At 44.5% G+C, this 20,848-nt stretch overlaps 6 protein-coding genes across 6 annotated transcripts; 1 reads left to right on the plus strand and 5 right to left on the minus strand.

Annotated features, from left to right (window-relative positions):
- The first annotated feature begins 196 nt into the window (after window positions 1–196).
- Window positions 197–1,592, plus strand: JDV02_003531 (Versiconal hemiacetal acetate esterase). Its single transcript, XM_047984662.1, has 6 exons — window positions 197–278; window positions 334–457; window positions 525–775; window positions 828–1,092; window positions 1,146–1,296; window positions 1,360–1,592. The coding sequence occupies exons 1-6, from the start codon at window positions 246–248 to the stop codon at window positions 1,490–1,492; spliced, it is 957 nt and encodes a 318-aa protein (XP_047840636.1). The 5' UTR covers window positions 197–245; the 3' UTR covers window positions 1,493–1,592.
- Window positions 943–2,663, minus strand: JDV02_003532 (uncharacterized protein). The gene is made up of 2 exons (XM_047984663.1): window positions 1,627–2,663; window positions 943–1,556 (listed from the first exon to the last, which is right to left on the minus strand). Exon 1 carries the CDS (start codon window positions 2,547–2,549, stop codon window positions 1,632–1,634), a length of 918 nt encoding a protein of 305 aa, XP_047840637.1. The 5' UTR covers window positions 2,550–2,663; the 3' UTR covers window positions 943–1,556; window positions 1,627–1,631.
- Window positions 2,664–5,170: 2,507 nt separating this feature from the next.
- ANKDD1A (DNA-directed DNA polymerase) lies at window positions 5,171–5,338 on the minus strand (the record flags this gene model as incomplete). Its single annotated transcript, XM_047984664.1, has 1 exon — window positions 5,171–5,338. One exon carries the CDS (start codon window positions 5,336–5,338, stop codon window positions 5,171–5,173), a length of 168 nt encoding a protein of 55 aa, XP_047840638.1.
- Window positions 5,339–5,840: 502 nt separating this feature from the next.
- Window positions 5,841–6,014, minus strand: JDV02_003534 (uncharacterized protein; the record flags this gene model as incomplete). The annotated part of the gene is made up of 1 exon (XM_047984665.1): window positions 5,841–6,014. One exon carries the CDS (start codon window positions 6,012–6,014, stop codon window positions 5,841–5,843), a length of 174 nt encoding a protein of 57 aa, XP_047840639.1.
- A 7,031-nt stretch (window positions 6,015–13,045) lies between these two features.
- JDV02_003535 (uncharacterized protein) lies at window positions 13,046–14,257 on the minus strand (the record flags this gene model as incomplete). The annotated part of the gene is made up of 1 exon (XM_047984666.1): window positions 13,046–14,257. One exon carries the CDS (start codon window positions 14,255–14,257, stop codon window positions 13,046–13,048), a length of 1,212 nt encoding a protein of 403 aa, XP_047840640.1.
- Window positions 14,258–15,310: 1,053 nt separating this feature from the next.
- JDV02_003536 (uncharacterized protein) lies at window positions 15,311–16,211 on the minus strand (the record flags this gene model as incomplete). Its single annotated transcript, XM_047984667.1, has 3 exons — window positions 15,311–15,376; window positions 15,485–15,752; window positions 15,940–16,211. The coding sequence occupies 3 exons, from the start codon at window positions 16,209–16,211 to the stop codon at window positions 15,311–15,313; spliced, it is 606 nt and encodes a 201-aa protein (XP_047840641.1).
- Window positions 16,212–20,848: the final 4,637 nt, after the last annotated feature.

Below are 20,848 nucleotides of genomic sequence, written 5' to 3' on the forward strand. Positions count from 1 at the left end.
TGCAAAGCCCCTGCCGTTACGAGTCATGGAGCCGATGGTGATTACAATCCGACGTGTAAAGTTGTGGGGCAGAGGAGCCTCGGCAGTGAATAATGACATACAGACGGTAGATCATACGACGGATCATCGCCAATATCTACCAGGACGAAGAGCCTTTCATATTATGCTATGTGGTTCTCGGAGACTGCATCTTCCTCTCTCCCCCTTGCGAACGAAGGCTCATCGGAAAGAACTGTTACACGACGATGGAGGCGACACTGTCACCAAAATGGCTACTTGTCAGTCTCAATGTTTGCTCCTCGTCCCAAAATTGATCGCTAACATGTAACTAAGATAGAGGAATCTCTTGGGGGAAGACCAAAGCTTACCGGACACCCTCTTGATATGAGAAAGCAGTATAAGGCCTTCACAGACCAAGCAAATGCTATGCACGTCAAGACAGCCAACGTAGTAGTGGGTAAGTAACAGTCTCTTGTCCAATGCGCTGGCACTTTGATGTTGATCTTGGTTGTCGGAATTTCAAGAGGACATGGTAGTCTCACCGCATTTGAGTGCACGTGTCTACGTTCCGGTTACGTCAAATGAGAGACTGCTACCCGTTGGACTTTACTATCACGGGGGCGGCTGGTGCTGTGGAGACTTGGAGTCAGAGGACAGTCTGTGTCGTCTGGTCTCTGAAGGGATGCCCTGCGTTATTATATCCATTGGTTATCGCCTAGCACCTGAACACAAGTCTCCCACCCAGCTGAACGATGCCGTGGACGGCTGGACGTGGGTATGACAACTGGTGGTCCCGAGATCGAGTGCCGAAACTAACGCCTTCGCAGGCATTTGAGAATGCATCCCTATGGAAGGGTGATCAACGCAAATACTTCACCATCGGTCAAAGTGCAGGTGGCAATCTTGCACTAGCGGTCGCCAACAGGCTTCTCGCGCTAGATCGGGGGCCAGAAATTAAGGGTATAGTGTCAGTCGTTCCATTCGTCGTACACCCGTCGCGCGTCCCTCCTGCCTACGCCGATATGTACCAGTCTTTCCGCGCAAATGAGGACGCTCCGGCCAATACTGCCGAAGCTATGAATGCTTTTCTCGGTACGTTTCGCGCGTGTTTGTTTTCTCAACGCCTTGCTAACAGATCATCATAGATGCCGCGGAGGCTAACCCCGACGACCCCGACGTATTTGTTCTCCATAGCCCACATCTACGCAAATTTCCTCCGACGTATATCTCTGTGTGCGGGGTTGACCCCCTAAGAGATGATGGATTAATTTTCGATAAAGTGCTGCGTGACCTCGGGTACGATTAACACATCACTGCCTCGAGCCGTTATTTGGAGGCCGTCTAGCTGACATTCAGTAGCGTTTCGACGAAACTTGACCACTATGAAGGGTTGCCGCACGTATTCTGGGCGTTCGGTTGCGAGCCTCCGGACGGAAGCTTCATAAACGACCTGCTCACTGGTATTGGGTTCGTCTTACAGGCAGAATCTTGATAGCCGCCAATTTGGGCTTTACCGCGGAAGGGCATATTGCGTCCACAGTCCAGAGTCTGAGGTTCTGCGAACTTTCTTAGCTTATCATATACTAGTGTGTGTATAATGTGTTAAAAAGATTGGCAATTGCTTACTGGTATTAACGCAATTCATTAAAGAGCCACCCTATTCCCCATCTTGGCTTTTCAAGCTTCTCATTTGCCGCGTCCTTATTCTCGTGATCCTCATCTTTGTAATTCGTACAAAATCGCCCTCTATAGCCACCATCCTCCATGTTCTTCAATCGCTCCCGAAACGGCTCAAACAAGGTAATAGCCTCATCTACAGTCTTTCCGAGGCCAGGAACCTCATCGATAGAGCCGTAAAACGTAACGCCCATATCCTTCATCATTTCGGCCTTGTCGTTCATAGTCAAAGCGTATCGCATCTTGACACGCCACAAATCTGGTGCATGTGGAAGCCAAGACTGACAGACTTTGTCTTCATATTTATGCCGTAGTGCATCTCGCGTGAAATTTGCTACCCACGCACCGCCTGTCGTCGGGAAGGCGACGTGTACTTCCGAAGGAAAATGATAGTCATAAAAAATTCCGTCATCGACTCTGCGCGAGTGCCGAAAGTATAGATCCCAATTCGGCCACCACTGCGCGCCAAGCTGGACCATGCGAGTGGCGAGCCCATCGTCTTCATCCGGCGACCGCGAGGTATCGTGCGTGTTCGGTAGTCCGAGGTATTGAAGGTCCACGGCCAACGGGTTCCTGAGGAACACGACGCCGCCTGTTGAGGGATACGCGACAAGGTATCCGTCGCCGCCGAATAGGTTGGATCTCCAACACCCGTTCGGGATACTGTGAAAGCCGCCGTCCATGGGATTCATGTAGTGAATATTCTGGTTCTCGCCTTGCACCCAGCATTGTGGGACATGTGAATGGATTTCAACGAAGCATTTGTCTTCGTCACAGGGACGGAAGTCTTCGTCATATTCATATGCGCTGAAGATACCAGCGAAAAGGGCGAATAACAGGAAAATGCAAATTGCTGGCTTTGCTCGACTCATAATGGCGACGGTGAATCATGTAGTGGCAGCAGTAAAGGCTTCGGGAACAAGACTTATGAGCGGCTGCAGTTAAATGAGCTGAAGAACAAGTCTTTGGGGTTATTTATGTGACGTGGCCTTGACAAGCGTCAGCATTTGACGGGGGCAAGTGTCGCGTCGGTAGAGAGTCTGGTGGGGGTGGCGACTCGTTTTAGCCTGAAGAAAGAACCCACTTTTTCGAGCAAGTATGGCGCTGGGCCGCTGGCACACCAGTGCCCCTCAATTATTAGTAGGCCTTTTATGCTACAACATCACCTCTACCATAATTTATCGACCAACATGTTCCTTGCGACCAACAAGCTTACTTTGTTTCTATTGTAGGAGTACAGAGCCCGAAATGGCAGCCGCCGAGCTTAACATAAGGATGGGGTATCTAATAACCCGCGTTAAACTAGGCGCTGGTGTTTCAGAAGAATACACGATCCGAATCCCGACATTTGGAATTTCCTCTCTTAGTCATTTTCCTAAGCTCCCGCCGCTTTACCTTAAGTAGCGCCTAAGTAGCCTAAGTAGCGCCTAATTAGTGCCTACGTAGCGCCTAAGTCGCGCCTAAGCTACCTCCTTAAGCTACCCTCTATAATTAGGTATATAGGGCGCCTAATTAGTTTATAACCTAGTAGGTAGGTCTTTATACCGGCGGCTACGAATATAATATACCGTTAACGCTATATAGCGTTTAGGAGCAAGGGATTATTCTATATAAATACATCCCTCGGGCTAGTAGGTAATTATTATAGCTATATACGGTATTAATAGCCTTAATTAAGGTACGGAATATATATTAAGCTATATATTAGGAATAGCTAATAATAGTAAGAATGCATTCTACCTTATTTATTTCTCTTGCGGCTAGTTAATAGCGATTCCTCTATATCTTCTATAGTATCTACTATTAAGTAACGAATATATAGTATATTAAAGATAGTAATATTTATTAATTATAACTATTTACTAGCCGTAATATAAGATATCCTCTATCGCGGGTATTATAATAGCTATACTCTAATATAAATTCTTTACCGTAAATCGGTACGTACCTATATATCTAGTATAACTCCTACTCGTTAATTATTCTTTATCGGCCTGCCTTAGCTCTATTAGAACCGCCGCTATTTATTATAACGTAAGGCTAAATAGCTAGGGGATAGTATAAGCCCCTTTAGAGTTATCTATATAAAGTTAGGGGCTAATACGCTTAAGTATCTAATAATATAGTACGTTAGTACTAGCCTAGCTATAGAGTGCGCTAATCTCTATAACGTTCTAGTAGGAGCTCGTCGGTCTATAGGCAACTAACGTATAGCTTTAATACGGCCTAAAATAACTAATTAAATGCCAGTAAAAGCGATATAACGGGATAGATCGCTAGACCCTTATTAGCTCCTAGTGTAAATGCGGAATATCGCTATAGGTTAAGCTATTAATGCTATAAACCGGCGGATAACCTCGCTTAGTAACTAAAGCTCCGAAACGAAGCCTTAATAAAGCATTAAAGCTTATGCCTAGGCCTGAGAAATTATAGAGGCGCGCCGCGTAGCTTGCATTTATTATTCAAATGAATATATAAATTGGTCCGTAGAGACCTGGCTATCTATGCTTAGGTAATGAATAAACTAGTTCCTCCGGCGCTCTAGGCTCGACTTGATTACAATGATCCATTAGGCACGTGCTGGGCCACGTGATGACGGTTTACCCTTGCCGTACGATCCTGCCTAGTCAAGCCGCCAGGCAGCCGTCTTTGGTTTGTGACATGCACGTTTGAGCTCTTTGGCGCTGCAGCACGAGGATATTTATGGACCGAGGAGGTTCGTGATCACGCCAATACTGGCGGATCAGTGGCTCAGAGCTGGGACGTGCAGGGCTCGGCGGGCTGCCATACGATATGGCAACCACAGATACCAGGGATGTGTCTGGCGGCGTTCTCTGGATCGCCGGAAGTATGGCTATCGTACCGGAATGGCTCGACTTCAACTCTAAATTCAGTTTGGCGCCTGGGCTGTCAAACAACTGATTGGTTCTGTTGCGGGGGTGGAAGATGAGACAGGGGCTGTCGTGTCCCAGCTCACTAGTCCTGCCGCGGATGTTGAGCCGCCAGCAGCAATGCCTATCACCGCATGTCCGGTCAATGCCGCTGCTGCAGAGGTGGAGACTTTCGTCTTCGTTAAGACAGGTAATCTCTACCGTGTACCATGGGTGATCAAGTCTGGACAGTTAATCCGGGTGTTCCATCCTTTTGACGTACGTGGATGGATACCGCTTTGCACACCATCCCTCAGTCACCACATACCAAACTCCGACATGTCAATTCATCTATGGACCTTGGAGAACATTGTAACTGGATGCAGCACGCTAAGAGCCTCTGAACGAGTGTGGTCATCTCTCGTCAACACCTCCGGAAATGCAATATTGCACTTGGGCCTTTGCTGGAGCTTGTACGGTTGCCGTTCGAAACGAATGTTGCTCGAATTGTCTGGCTGCTCAACCAAAGAAGTAGAAGTACTCGAGTCTTCACTGCGACGTTGCAGTAGGGGGACGAAGAAAGATAACGCGCCAATAATCCGAACTGGAGACGGCTCTCGCTCTCAGATGCCGAATTCACTATGGTCGTCCGTAATGATAAGCTGAGGCCCCTTCCAGCCTAAAACGATCTTCATTATCTCGACCCCGCTCCGCTGGTTCCCAAACGCGGCTTTGACAATGTCTTCCGTGATCGTGACCTCGTCTCCCTTCCGGTCGAGAATGACCTTCATTATCTCGGTTCCGGTCTCCCGGTTCCCAGCCGCGGCCCTGACAATGTCTGTGATCGTGACCTTGACTCCCTTCCGGTCAAGAATGGTTTTATTCGGTCCCAAGGGCGATGCACGTACTCATCCACGCCAAAAGCTGCCACTCTTGTCAAAATGAACGCTATTCATCAAATAAGTTCATCGTATACTCCGTGATCTACCCTCGAGACGGGCGTGACCCTCAACCTTCGCTTCAGTATTCCACCGGGCACCCAGCCTCCCAGTGTCCCCTGCCCCCACAATTTATGCAACGTCCTGACTCGAATCTGCGATTGTGGCCTTCCCGAATGGTAGCAAGACTTGCAAAGCAATCATCTACGCAGTGACCCCATGTATCGCACATATAGCACCTGATATGTCGCGTTGTTCTGCGAGAATATGTGCTCCTGGAGGAGAGTCTCGTGTCCCGACGTTGCGTTGGGACCGTATCGAACCCTACGTTTGCTCGCATACCTGTGGGCAACGGTTAAACCAAGATCGTAACGAGGATAAATTGCATACCAGGTTGTTCCATGGCTCTAGTAATCTGCTCCCGGAGAATCGGCGAGTCGAGGATCTGGAACGTCAAGCGAGTGTTGTTGCCAATTTGCACCTTTGCATTTCCAGATGCGCTGATCTCGCTGGCATTGTTGAGCGTCATTATTGCGCCTTGTAATGTTTGGTGGAGACCGAGCAAGATTACCAGTGCCGCGGGGTTTAACGCGTTAGCAGATGGAAGACGCGTTGAGTCGCGGCCCCACGCCAAAAGAAAATGCCCTTGAGGTGGGGCATTTCCTCACTGACCATTCCGGTTAGAGTATCCGCCCCCGAATGATGAGGTAAGCTGCAGAATAAGGCTCGGCCTCGGCGCGGGATTAGGCTCACTGTGGCGCCGTTGGGCAACTCTTGGTCACGTGCCAAAGCACCCCAACCGGTGGGTGTTGGAGCTCACTGGTCCATCAGTCCTCCGAAGGGTCCCGGTCCACTACGGAGGGCGAGAGGGGACAGTATTGCAAAACCTATTTTAGGTTTAGGGGCAGCGGCGGGCAGATATTTAAGTACTTCGGTTAATCTTAATAGAAGTACCGCGGACTAGCGGTAGGTCCGCTTAGCCTCCTAGCGCTAGCACTAGATTCCCGCAATACTTACTACGGAAGTAATTACTATTAGGAATAGCTAGTATTATACTAGTATATAGTAATATAAATTATTTAGCGAAGTTTTAAGATATAAATACCTATACGTCGGCCCTATAAATATAAAAGAGTATTATATTATTATTACCTCGAGAACGGTTATATACTTAAGGGCGAATAAGGTCTATAATAGGTTATACCTTAGACTAAACTAGCTTTTTTATTATTAACGTAATAGATATTTAAAATAAATAACTACTATCGAAAATTACTATTATATTAGATTTTACTTATATAAGAAGTATATTAATAAATAGATCCATTTTCTCTATACGCTATAAATAAATTTCCTATATAATTACTAAGGTATTATTATTTACGTTATCTTTATCTTCGCGCTTATATTATATATAGGTAAATAGGCTAGAGGGTTATAGCGGTAATTTTATATCTTTTTAATAGCGAAATAGCGTATTAACCTCCTACTTAAAAAAGTCTAGTAAACTTTACCTATATCGATTAAGTAACGACCTTATAATTTAATATATAGATTAAAAGTAATTCTTCCCTTAAGTATTATATTCTCCTATTTTTACCTTAATTTATTATCTTCCCCTCTCTATATATAAAATAAGTTCTTTAAAAATCCTACCTAAATATATCTATTATATTTAAGTAGGGAAAAAGTATTAAGATCTTTTTATAATAATATATATCGATATAAACTATTATAGCCGTTACGGATTAGCTAATCTATTTCGATCCTAGCGTTACGCTAGATCTAAGACCTTAGCGCTTTTAGGCCCTTACGATAAAGTTATTAAAGTTAAAGACTCTTTACTTAGGCTAGTTAGCTTAATAAATTAGCTTTTATATAATAGACCGAAACTTATTACGTCTATTAGTATTAATTAGGCATAGCTTATCCTAAGGGGGTTATTTATATTAGGCGCTATAGGCTTATAGGTATATATACCGTTATCTAACGCGTTAAGTAATACTCTATTTATAACTATTATATCTATAATGAGCTAAGTAATCTAGAACTCTAAAAGTAATATAAAGAAGTATTTAAGATAGAAAATAGGCTATTAATAGGTTTATATTAGCCTTTTACTTATAAGCCTAAAAGCTAGGTACTTTAATAAGCTTTCGGTAAAGATTCTAGAGATAGTATTACCCCTAAAAGATATAGTTATTAAGTTTTCCTCTATAGACCTATTAACCTAGCCTTTATTCGCTAATATACTCTTTAATTATCTCTACCCGCTTTTTAATATAATCGATCTAACTAATAAAGATCTTTAATCTATCTTATATACCTCGAGCTTTTTAAGGAAGAAAATAGTAATAATACCTAATACTAATAAGTATATTATACTATTAAGTATACTTATATCTAGCTATTTTTCGAATAACTAGGCTAAGTAGCTAAAAGTTCTCGTTATTTTAATATTAACTAAAGTAGTCGATAAGTAAGAGCTAGTTACCCCCTTAAGGCTAAAAAAATACTTAATATTAATAAAGGATAATAAAAAGAGAAAGGTAAAGTAAGAAGACTTAAGTTTAGTATCTAAACGTAAAAAGTACCTTAAAAGAGGAGCCTAAATAAAAAAAGAGGGCGCTAATATAAGAGGTAATTAAATTAAATAAGAGATTTACGTTAAGATTAAAGAAGAGCCTATAGCTATTATTCCTTATTAGAGCTTAATACTTAACTACCTTAAGGATTCTTAAAATATCCTTATAGAGGACGCTATAATAGATCTTAGTAGTATAGGTAACTTAGACTATAATTTTAAGCTAGCTAATATCGAAAAAGGAAAAGACTATATAAAAGGGAGCGAACTATAAAAGGTAGATAAAGGCGATTATAAAGAAAGAATAAGCCTTACCCTAGAGTTTATATAATATTAAGTACTAAATAATTAATTTAACGCTAACTATAATAAGTAACTTCCTAATCGCTTTCTTAGGTCTCGATAAGCGGTAATATATAGGTATCTAACGGTAATAAACTTAGTTACCCTCTATTAGCCTACTTAATGCGGTTTAGAGGCCTTAAGACTCTTATAACGTATATAGTTCGATATAAAAAGAGAAGCTAATAAAAAGTATAGCTATATAGGCAACCTATTAGAGCTATCGCTATCTTTATTATTATCGCTTATTTTCTTAATATAATCTCCTTACTTATCCTTAATACTTATTTTAATAATTAGCTATTTCGCTATATTATTATCTCTTAGCTTATCTTCGTAAGCTTAGGCTACCTACTTTAATAGTAATTCCTATCGATCGTTAGTAAGTCTCGCTATATAAGCGGACGAGTATTATATATATTCTATAACGCCTTTAGTCGGTACTTAGCGATAAAATAATATAGGCTATTAGCCGCTTTCGATATATTAAATAATATAGTCCTAAAGAGCGAAATAAAAGCGCTAAAAAGGCTATAGCTTATTTAAATCTCGACTTGACTTAAGAGCTATTTAATTAAAATCTATATTAATAAGAAGCTAACGGTATTAATTCTTAGTTTCTAGCTTTAAATACGAATTAATATTAATATCTAATAAGGGGCGCTCTATATCGGTTAAAATAGAGCGATTAATAAGGATGCCTTAATTATATACCTTTTATAGGTTAGGATAATAATAGTTTATTTAAGGCTAGCTATAAATAATATATAGCCGGTTTTTCTAGAAATATATCTAATATATATTCTAGGCTTTTATAAAATCGAAAAGTTCTTAATATAGAAAGTCCTTATAGATAGCGTAAAGGGCAATCTAGTCTTTAAGTATATCGCTATCGAAATCTCTATCTTTCGTAAGCTCTCTAAAGTACTCGACCTATTATTAAGACGAGATATATAATATTCTCTTTTACTAGCTCTTAATCTTAATATTTTTTATATTAAGGGCTACTTTATATAAGTCTTTAAGTTATTTTCCTTATTAAAATACTTAACTATATTATTTTATTCTCCCTTCGGACTTTAAGATAAAATTCTAATAGGCTATAGCGACTAATAGGGTTTTATTACCCCTATTAGCTTATAGAAACTATAGCTATAAGCTATAAGTATTATATACCGCTAAGTATTACTTTAATATACTTAAAGTAATTATAGCCGAGTACCTAATATAGAACTAAATAATATTATAGGAATATATATTAATTACTATATATATTTCGAATCTATATACTTTAAGCTTATTATAGCTATTAATATATTATTAATAGTTCGGTCTTAAGATTAAGAACTACCCTTTCTTTCTCTAGAATATCCTTTTATAAAGCTTAACTTTATTTAAGAATATAACTTTATATATCTAGAAAAGAGGGTCCCTTAAGACTTAAAGCTATATTTATTAGCGGAAATAAGGCTAAAGAAGATTCTTCCTATATCCTAAAATAGCGTTAGACCGCTATATTATCTCGATAATAGCTTACTCTACCTTTTTTAATAACGTAAGGCGCTTTTTTTCGCTATTAAGCCTTTATAGCTAGCGGTAATCTAAGTAAAGTTTAATTCGTTTTAAACCTCGCTTTATAATAGGCTAACCTTATCGTTATAAAACGCTAATTATCTACTTTTCGGTTAGCCTAACCTAAAAGATTAAGTTATATATTATCTTAATTAGCTCTAAAGTTTCTTTAGTCTAGGTTTATTAATAAAGTAAATCTTAGTCTATAATCTAATAAGATAGGGTACTAAGATTAACTATAATATAAAAGTATTTATATAACTTATAACGAATCTTACTTTATAAAACGCTATTAAAGTAAAGATAGGATATATACTTATAGTATTAATCGATAATATTATATAGATATACTATAGTAGACGGTAACGTAAAGTAGACTTAAGTAATATTAGCGATAAGATAATTTAGCGTTAAGGGGTATAAAGTAAATATTTCTATCTCGCTATTATATTAGCTAATTAGCTATAGCTTTATATTAAAATAAGGGCTAAGATAAGTAACTACCTAAAAGGGAATAGCCTTAGCGCTATTAATATATTTTAAAGGCTATATCTTAAATTACTAATAGGTTAGGCTATACTTAACTTATAGTATTATAATAAGTATTTATTAATTTAATTTTTCCTTATACTTTATTACTTACCTTCTATCTTTTATCTAGCTTTATATAAAGTACTTACTAGGAATTAATATTATAGCCCTTAATAATACCGATAGCCTTAGTAAAAGTAAAGCCTTAAAGTCGACTAAGGCGTAGGGTAGCTATATTAAATTAATTTATAAGGATAAAGGATTATCCTAACTTAGCGACTATAGAATATTAGGTAAGGTCCCTATAAGGTTTAAACTATACTTCGTCTTAAAGTATAGCTATTAATATAAACTTTTTACTAAAGAAAACGAAAAAGGCTAAGAGGCTTCCCTTATTTAATTTAATCCGCGATTTCCTATACCGCCCTTATATTATATAAGCTATTAAAGCTCCTAGCTATAAGTATACTTTATAAAATAATTAATTAAATACTAAAGGGTAAAGATACCTACCTTATTAATACTATCTTTAAATACTGGCGTTATTTATTAAGATTACGCTAAAAACGGCTATACTTATAAGTTAGTAAATAATCCTAAAATAGGTAGAATAATCATAAATTAATTAAGCGATAGTATTTATAGGTATTAATTAACGCTATCGCTACTATATATATCTTTTAGTAGCTTAATAAATAACTTAAGCTTATAAAGGAGGACCTAAACGATATATAAAGTAAGGCTATATAGTAAATAATATAGTAAGTATAGGCATATAGTCTTAATATAGTAGCTTCTTCTTCTATATCGGGCCTACTTTATATTTTACCTCTTAATAAGTAAAAGCTTTTAGCGCTAGAAACTATTATTAAAGCTACTCGCCTCTAGATTATAAGTATTCTAACTATACTAGTTTATTATATTCGATATTAACCTTATCGGTAGGAATTAAATACCCTTAATAAGGATAAGGAAGAGGCTAAGTAGAATAGAGGAATATAATATCTACGATATAGCCGCTTAATAAATTAAATTACTAAATTACTAAATCCTCTCTATATAGTCTTTAAGTACTTCTAAACTACTAGCTTACTTTAGACCTATTTCTAAAACTAGCTAATATGGGCTATAGTACTTAGGCTAAAGTATTGCGAGGTAGATAGACGATTAGCTAACCTATTCTAGCCTTTCCCTCTATAATTTTTAGGGTTTTATAACACCGACCTCTATAGCCCGCTATAGTCCATACCTAATTATAAGGCAACGAAGACGCGGACAGGGCAGCTAAAGAAGCTACAGGATGGCGCGAGAGAGGAGCACCGGGAGCGCGAGCAGAGATGCCCGCGGAGCTTTACTCCCTCCGTTCTATATAGAAAATATAGACACATAGAAAAAACCTATAAGACCTAGGCGACAAGGTAGGCGGCGGAAAAGCGAGGCAGGACCTCATACCGCTATATTACTAAGCCGACTAAAAAGGTCCTTCGGTTATATAACGGACTAAATAAGCGCTAAAGCGCGCTTCTTATCTAGTTGCAATAGAGAAGATAGGACTTAAAGACTTCCTCTTTAACCGAAGAGTGCCGGACGCTATAGACGCCGATTGCCTATGCCAGGAAGGATACTAAACGGTATCGCACGTATTGCTATAATGCCGTACGTATCGATAACTTCGGTACTAAGAACTAGGCCCCTATTAGGACGATATAACCTCCGGGATATATTAAGTAAGCGTAAGGCAGCCGTAAAGGCTATTAAGTTTATAGAACTAACGGAGATCCTTAGGCAATATAGGATCGAGTCCTATACTAGATAAAGCTAAGTATTAAGGGGAGACTATAGGTATACGGACCTAGGCGAATCGTCTTAATAGAGCCTATTCACATTCAAAGATTAGTAGAGAACCGCGTTCTATACGAGGTAGCCGCCACGGGTAGGATTAAGGTTGAGGAGCAAAACGGGAATTTTAGGGGCAGCTGGTCGGGGTTTTGTTTATATAGCACTGGCGAAGTGGGGCGTCCGGTTTAACTTCCAACCGCGTCGGCTGCCTGCTAGACCACGCTTACCGGGCATGGCTGCGGTTAAAGTAGCGGCTATAACCGAGTAGGAATACAGTTCCGTTCAGTTCAGTTCGGCCCATCAGTCCTCCCTTTTGCCTTCTTTTGAACCTCAGTCCTTTCTTGGGTTATAGGGATGCTGGCGTGCTATGACACCAATGGGGTTCGAGCACCATTCATGCTGCTGGTGCTCGACCTTGATACGTGGACTATAGAATCGACTCTCGCGACCAACTCTCTGAACGCAGATGGTATGCTATACTAGGCTGGCGATTTGTGCGACACTCGAACATGAATACTGTTAATACTATCCAAGGGCGGCTCGCAGCCATCACACGGATGGACCCAAGCGATGTCTCGCATCACGTAGGCGAGGACCCAAGACCGGGACAATTATGATCAAATGAAGAGAACGCCTACTTATTGATTATGATATGGCATGTGATCAGGCAGTGGCCAGTGACAGTAGATGGCCTATTTACCTTGCCTCTTGAATATGTCTTCCCAAGAGTCTTGCTCAAACCGCTTGAAAAGTTGGTCCCGTCGTTCCACAAACTCTGCCCGCTCATCCGCAGACATGGCGTCCAGGATGCTGTCAACCTCGGCTGCTTTGTCCTGCAACAGAAATTTCAACGCTTTCCGGCAAGTACGTTCACTAGAAATCCAACCCTGTATAAGATCCTTATCTAGACGAATCGTCGCGCCACGCCGTTTGAGTATAACGGACATGATGCCCCACTTGTCGCCCTGCAAAACCTCCTCGAGGATTTCGATTCCAACTTCATCCGCATTCATAGATTCTCGTAGCAAAAGCCACATGATCTGGATGCCATTGTGATCGTAATTGGTGGCAGCAGCAAGAAGAATATCCTGGGTAATTCGGATATTGGTATCGGCAGCGTTCAATACCTGCAAGAACCCTTCCCTATCCGAAACTTTCGCAGCGGTCTCTATGGCTTTCTCAGTGATTCTGACAGAGTGCCTGGCCGCGTTGCATAGCAGAGATGAGTACGAGTCCATGTTTGGGATTGCAGCACACAGGATCTCCTCTGTGATGCGTATCTCCGGCTTGCGGCGACGGAGGAGTAGCAGCATAGCAGCCCATGCATTCGAGTTCTCCGCCGCAGCCATGATGACGTCGTCGGGGATCGGCAAAATGTCGCTGAAACGACTCAAGACAAGCCTGAAAACTACTGCTTCGTCACCTTCTTCAAACTCTGACCTAGCAGCACCTAGCAGCAGTCGCTCTGTGACCGGAAATTCTGGTCCAACTCGCTTAAACAGTAGCTGCAAGACGTCGTGAACCTTTGAGGAGTCGGTCGAGTCACTCGAGTTCACGTCCATGATGGAGAGGATGATGTCGTCTGTTATGTGGATGTCGTTGGGAAACCGGTCAAGGAGCATCTCGGCGATCTCCAGACCAAATTTCCAGTTTGTAGAGGCTTGTGTAATCATGGTCGCAGTTACAATCAGAGTATTGCCGAGTCGATCTAGAAGATATGTTACCATATCCTTGCTAGAGTCTGTAATTGCAATTGCCAGGAGTGATTGGTCAAAGAACTCCCTGGTTTCGGGGCGATCACCGAGCAAGGCAAGAATTTCATGACCATGATCCACATTAATCATGGTAGAGCGCAGCGTTGAAGCTGTGACTTCGAAGTTGGGATGAGTGATGAGGGACAGCATGTTGCCTGAGGTGAAGTGTGCAGCGGCAGATTGTAGCAATCTAGGCGTCATCACAATCTCGTCTCTTCTGGTTCCGAGTATGGTGCTCAAAATTTCGCCTCCAACCTGACTCGCACTTCGGACGGAAAACGCAGTCAGTGGTACCCCAAATTCCAAGAGTCTTGCTAACGTGTCAACGCAGCGGCCCTCTATGGCATCGGATATCGGAGACTTAAGGGGGCTACAAATATGTTCATCCTCGAATTGCTCAAGGTTGATACCGATACCCTGACGAGACTTCTGAAAAGCGAAATTGATCAAACTGGGGATGCCCCATAGTGCTGCCACATTCAGAAGTGGCAAGTTCTCCGCCTGTGATTGCCACAGCAGTCCGATCCGCGGTTCCTCGTCGCGGCCGAGGTGGTCTTTCAGCCATTTGTCCCGTACTGGCGATGGATCTGAGAAAAATGTTGCAATTTCGTCTGTAATATTGAAAGCTGATTGCGCAAGGCGAGCGTGCTGGTGCCAGTAGGTACTTGCATATCGAACAAAGTGCCTATGTGGGCAAGAGCGGCTCTTACGGTGTCCATAGTGGCTGATCAGTTCAACGATGCACCGTCTGGCTGCAGCGGCATGGATCTCGTGTTCTGAGCTGTTGAAAAGCTCGAGGGACGTAAGCAAGAACAAACCCTAAGTTCACCCATCAGCGGGGTAAGCTTTAGACAAGTCCACGACTGACAAGAATTTCACATTCATTTCGGCCCACTCGATGGAGGTGGTTCAACTCCACGGGCAAAATGCTAAGTAAGCCGTCAACACAACTCAATGTCAGTACCAAATTGATGGAATAGAATCGATGACCACCCTGAATCGAATCGACAAGAAAAGCTCTGCTCAAAACGGTCTTCTCCTACCCCGTCGACCAACCCATGGCTTCATGAATTCCTCTACCTAGTGACGAGAGCCCCCAGGGCCCGTATCTTCCCACGTGTCATATAGCGGCGAAACTGGGTTCGTGTGTCTAGGTGTGCGCAGCGGGCACGGTAGTCACGATACCAAGTCATGTCGCGATACTTACTTGCGGCAAGGGCGCCACGTAACGGCGAACTTAACCGTAAGCTTACCGCTAATATAGTCGACCTAGGGGGAGAAACATTATTAGCGACTATTAACGACTTTTATATAAATGAAGAGAACTCTCTTCGAATATATAGGATAAGTAGAAGGGCTTAATGAGAGGAAACTTACAGCAATAAGGGCGGGGAGGTGGGTAGGGCTAAGGTTGCAGGCAGTATTCATATTGAGGATAGCAGTACTATCGCTACAAGGAGACCACGACTCGAGGCGCTCGTTAGAGCGGAGGTTGAAGTTGCCCTGGTAGTGGCCCGGGAGGTCAAGAGCATAGGTAACCTGGGTGTTGGGGCTGCCGGTGAAGGAGAAGGTATTAGTGCACTGGCCCCTGGCGCCCGTAGGGATCTCAGCGAAGCCAATCATATTGGTATCGAGGATAGAAAACCTTAAGTAAGCGATGTATAATTAGCTTATTAGAATATTATAATAGCAACGAGATAAGAGGAGGAATATATATTGGGGGGGGTGGTCGTTCGTTCTAAGTCCTCTAGTAGGAGGGGAATAGAGAACAAGAGAGAGGGAGGGAGAGAGAGAGAGAGAGAGAGAGAGAGAGAGAGAGAGATAAAACATACTGGAAACCAGAGCTAAACTCCATATTAAGCGTGAGCTTGCAGTTCTTCCGCCAGTCAATAGCAGCAGTGCCCGGCCCACTCTGCACCGCGTACTGCGAAAAGGTCGCCTCGAAGAGGGTGCCGGTCGCGTCGACCTGGACGTCGGCGCTACCGGGGGGGCAGCCACTGCCGAGTAGGCTCACGCCGCGAATCGCGACCTTGCTAGGGGCATCGGGCGCGGGTGCGGCGGCGGCGAGGCCAACGAGGGGAGCGACGAGGGCGAGGAAGCGCATATTGACTATTTTGCCTTTACGTATATATAAACGAAAGGGGGCTTTTAGAAGTCTAATAATGAAAAAAGGGGAATAAAAGCTTTCGTAGACTCATAAAAAGAAGCGACTATGATCAAGTGGCTCTTGTGTGGGGGCCTGTGGTTCTCTAGTAGTTATTCTGTAGATGATTGGGAATATCCTCGAGGACAAACGGCGAGGAGGAGAGCCAATTTATAGAAAGAGTTGGCGGCTCACTCTCACGCACAGAGTAGAAAGGAGAGGTGAGAGAGAGAGAGAGATGGGAGCCTTGCTGTGCCAAGCAAGTGTAGCCTGCCGGCGCTCAGCGAGTTTGCCCAACCATTGATCACCGCCGCCCGCCCGAACGGGTATCATGTCCCCCGATGCAGCTGTTCGTGGTGTGTACAGCCTCCACAACGCCCGTCTGGTCCGTCGTCGTCTGCCCGCGCGCGATACCCCCCCCCCCACCCCCCCACCCCCCTTCCCCTTCCTTCCCCTCCCCGCGACTCGCGCACGGCCGGCAGCGACACTGACTCGACACGGAGCGCGAGGCGGACAGAGCGGGACAAAAAGGGGAGCTGACAATCGGGGCCCGGGCCCAGACCCTCAGATGCTCGCGCTTCTCTGGCCGGGCTACGAGTGATGCATGTGTCGTTGGGTCAAAGTGCCCAACGTCATGGCAAAACACCAGCAAATACAATACCTGCGGCATGACGACGAGGCAAAGGAAGGCCCCCATTAAGCCTGCGGGTGCGCTACGCCGGTGACGTAGCAATACTACTAATAGTTGTCAAGGCGTGTGTCCAGGGGGCGTGACGATCCGGCCAACGATGGTCCGGCCCGATCCGAAGCCACAAATGCAACAAGACTGTTTATAGTAATAATGAACTTACTACGTGCCATTATGCGAAGGCGTAGCCGGGCCCGTGGCTCAAAGATGGCCCCATTGGCAGCGCCAAGGGTACTATTCAATTCTACGCTCACATTACTACTACTGCTGCCGGCATGGCAGCCCCATCCCTAGTCTGCCGCCGTTATGAAGGATGGTTGTAAACTGATGGGCAGAGAGCTACGTAGCAGCTCTATGATCCTTGGCATCAGCATCAAGCGGACCCGTCCGTCTCCCTGCCATCTCCTCCTTATCAGTAGTACCGAAGTTAGTACTTTAGTAATGTCGTGTGTTCCTCCTTGTCACGTCGACACGTGACGACGGATGCCATGGCCCTTGTCGTCCACAGCGAGATTGCGTCGGTGGCGTGCAGCAAAAACATAAACAAAAAAATACAAAAGATTTCTATACTACAGGTACGAAAGACTACAAGATACATACTGTACGATGCCCCTTACTAGTGGTCGAACAGGGTCCAGGGCCGCCGCCCTTCCTCCCCTGATTCAGGAGCTGAAGCTATATCAGGGGCAAACACGTGCGCGCATGCTCCACGATATTACCTCAACAGGGCTCAGGCTATTCGTGGACCGCACTATACCTAATCAGTAAGCCACCTGCACTCCTCGAGGCCTGAGTGCCGTGTCATCAATTTTGGGCGTGTGCGGAGAAGTTTCATGCGAAATAGAAGACCATCTTCAAACTCATTTTCACTGTGCTCACAACCACACGGGCCTCCGTTAATTAAACACGGCCACTCGATTCCTCTGCTGCTGTTCCATAATAATTTGAAGTGTGGGAGATGTCGGCCCATATTCAGTCAGAGTGCGCGATTAAACCCGCAGACTGTCTCCCTGGCACTAAGGCCTGAGCAGATCGCTTCTTCGGACATGTCCAAAGCGCCTCGGGAAAAGTGAGAGGGCCTTAAAGACGCAGCAAGGCGCAGAGAGTAAACTATGTATGTCGATTCATGAGAAAAAAAGACATTACATTGCGAGAATTTATCCATGTCTACGCGACGACTTAAGGTTCTGATAGTTATGGGGAGCGCCATGCTACACGCGCCAAAAGGCTCACAGAGGCTGTCTACGGCTAGCCAGAGGTCTTAGACGCGCTGCAGCAACATGCCGCATCTGGTGTGACAGGTATTGCCACTATTAAGGCGCTGAGCAAGGAAATGAAAGCTCTGGATACGCTACAGAATGCAACCAGCGAGGACCATGCCTCTGCAGACTTAATGCAGCTACGTCTGCTTCAAGATTTCTTAGCATCAACCGATAAGGGTCAAGGCTATAACCGTTCGATAGAGCGCTTACTCGAACTTTTAACGCCACCACGAGATAACTCACGGCTACCGCCGCACGATGACGCTTTGCGCTCGCCATCACTACAGGACGGCACGCCACTACAGGAGGGCCGCTCGCGCACGGCGTCATGCAACGACGACCCGAACCCGCCATCACAAAAAGATAATGATGTGCGCCAACCAATTCCAGAATGCAGCAAGAGTCTATCACCGGCGGCGAACAACGGATCCCGGTCACCACTGAATGATGATGTGCGCCTGCCACCTATTCGAGACCAAAGGGAACCGACTATGCATCTTCCCTCGTTCCCTCACCGGCCGCCAATACCGGCATCTTACGCCACCGGGATCCGCAAGGCTCTAAGGCCGCTACTTCCCAAGCCGCTCGCACCAGTCGGGAAATAATTACACAACCACAAGTTACCTCAGCGAAGCGTTGGCATGTCTTCTAAACCTAACCGAAGTTTCACACGCTGACCCATGCAGCGCGAACTAGCCACAAACGACCGCGCCGCCGAAGACACAGCACGACTCAAATAGATTAGGGAATAAGGCACGGACAGTATAGCCTTTGGCCGTCTGCTAAGGTGGAGAAATAGCGCGGCCTAGTTTGCGTATTAAAGGGATTAGAGGAAGTCACGGCCGTCGCTAGGGCATGCCGTGAGAAGCAAGCCATATCTATGACCAACCTGAGATGTCGAGTATTGAAAGCTTTATAGATAAACACAATTGAAGCACATTGCCAGCTCCTTCAGCCTCCGCTCCTAACGAGGGCAAGATGCAGATCGCGTAATGTTCTACTCGAAATCTCCCAGAAGCCCATCATCTATCCCCGAAGCGCAACACGATGTCGTCAAACGCTCCACAGGAGAGCTCTGCCAGTTCACCACGGTCAACCAGTGACTCCTTGTACTACCGAGACGGACAACGCAAATATTATAAGGTTCAAGCCCAGCCGTAATAGTCACATAACCGGCACACAATGCTTCTAAAGCCGAAACGAGAGACACGAGGGACACTAGGCCAAAATCGCGGGGGATCGCTCCTAGACCCTTCGGCTGCGTAGGGTGTGAGAGGCAACCAGGGGCGTGAGAGCAGGGACATGTCATACGGAGCCGCAAGAACAGTAGACAGAGGGATAAGCGCCGGGCAAGATAACCACAGGCCTGGTATTAGAGTAGCTGGCAAGTTTCATTGGCGCAGGATTGGGTGCTATTGGTCAACAACCAACGACAGAAATGCGCGAGGTTAGAGCGAGGTTGGTGACAGCGCTGCAACTAACAGACCAATGGCCACGCCTAGTCTCTTGCGTTGGACTGAACAGAGGGAAGGGTCTAGGAGCGATCCCCCGTGTTTTCCTATCCCCGCCATGTCCCTCTTCTCATTGTAGAAACATGCGCTAAAGGTCGCTTTACGTCTCACACCCAGAGGCGCAGAGAGCGCAAGAGAAGTTAGACCGCTAGACAACAAAACGCCACTTAAACTAGCCCGCCGTAGTCTTCGACCATCTCCGTCACCTCGGGCGCATTTTCTTACATACGAGGAATATATACGGTTAATCGGTATTGAGCTTAACAAGACATGGCATAGACCTTCGCAAGTTTGCACAAGAATTATACGAAGGGCAGAAGACATCATATTGAAGATAAAGAGTTGCATTATCGAGTCAGAGTAGAGACACTCAAGAACTGGCTACTTAATGAAACACCGTCGGTTAGTAGGACGCCTCAAGGTCAAGCTGTCCTTGTGGCATCGTCCCCATCTTAAAGCCAATCTCTAGCATAATCCTATAGTATGAGGGAAAAGGCACGGCCCGCCTGTCCTTAGTTCGCGCATAGGCCGGCCCACAGAGCTCACGACTATGTCTATAGGATCATCTTCAGTACGGCCTCCCAACAGCGCGGTAAAAGGACGAAGAAAAGAGTCAGTATCAAGCCCGTCTCATGGCGAAATAAAGCCGTTCCGGCCGCGAAACCGCTAATTCATAGCGTTCTGGCTAGGAGGCAAGTACTAGCGGAGACGGTGAGTGTGCACCAGCGCAGTAAAGACAGCGAGCACTAATGTACAGAGCCTCGTACCGAGTATCGAACTACTACTAGACGAAAGTTATTTACCAGGAAGTGCGCTTAGGCGGTGACGGAGAGATATCGAGCACTCGGAAGGCACGAGGAAGTCGCCGGCTCGCAAGCAAAGAACCTAACAGAATATACAAGCCCAAAAGCCTCGCAGCATACAGCCGAGGGCAAGCAGCTCCGCGGACCAGCAGCGGAAGCCAAGTAGGCAAAAAGCGCGAGGACGCCGCTACTCGACCCTTGGGCCCTTGGCAGCTCAGGCCTCCAGGAGCCAAACCAACGAGCATCAATCACCGCCATGCCCTAGGTATGCAGCCATCCACGCTCGGGCACAGGTAGCATGCCTTCACGATGAATGCTGAGGCAGCCATGCACA

Source organism: Purpureocillium takamizusanense, chromosome 2 (assembly GCF_022605165.1).
Source record: "Purpureocillium takamizusanense chromosome 2, complete sequence".
Lineage (NCBI taxonomy): Eukaryota > Fungi > Ascomycota > Sordariomycetes > Hypocreales > Ophiocordycipitaceae > Purpureocillium > Purpureocillium takamizusanense.

Excerpts from the sequence above, each read along its gene's own strand:
- JDV02_003531 (XM_047984662.1), top strand. The coding sequence starts at position 246 with ATGGAGGCGACACTGTCACCAAAATGGCTACTT. Across the intron at positions 776-827 it reads CCGTGGACGGCTGGACGTGG|GCATTTGAGAATGCATCCCT; the intron begins GTATGACAACTG and ends ACGCCTTCGCAG. Across the intron at positions 1,093-1,145 it reads AGCTATGAATGCTTTTCTCG|ATGCCGCGGAGGCTAACCCC; the intron begins GTACGTTTCGCG and ends AGATCATCATAG.
- JDV02_003532 (XM_047984663.1), bottom strand. The coding sequence starts at position 2,549 with ATGAGTCGAGCAAAGCCAGCAATTTGCATTTTCCTGTTATTCGCCCTT.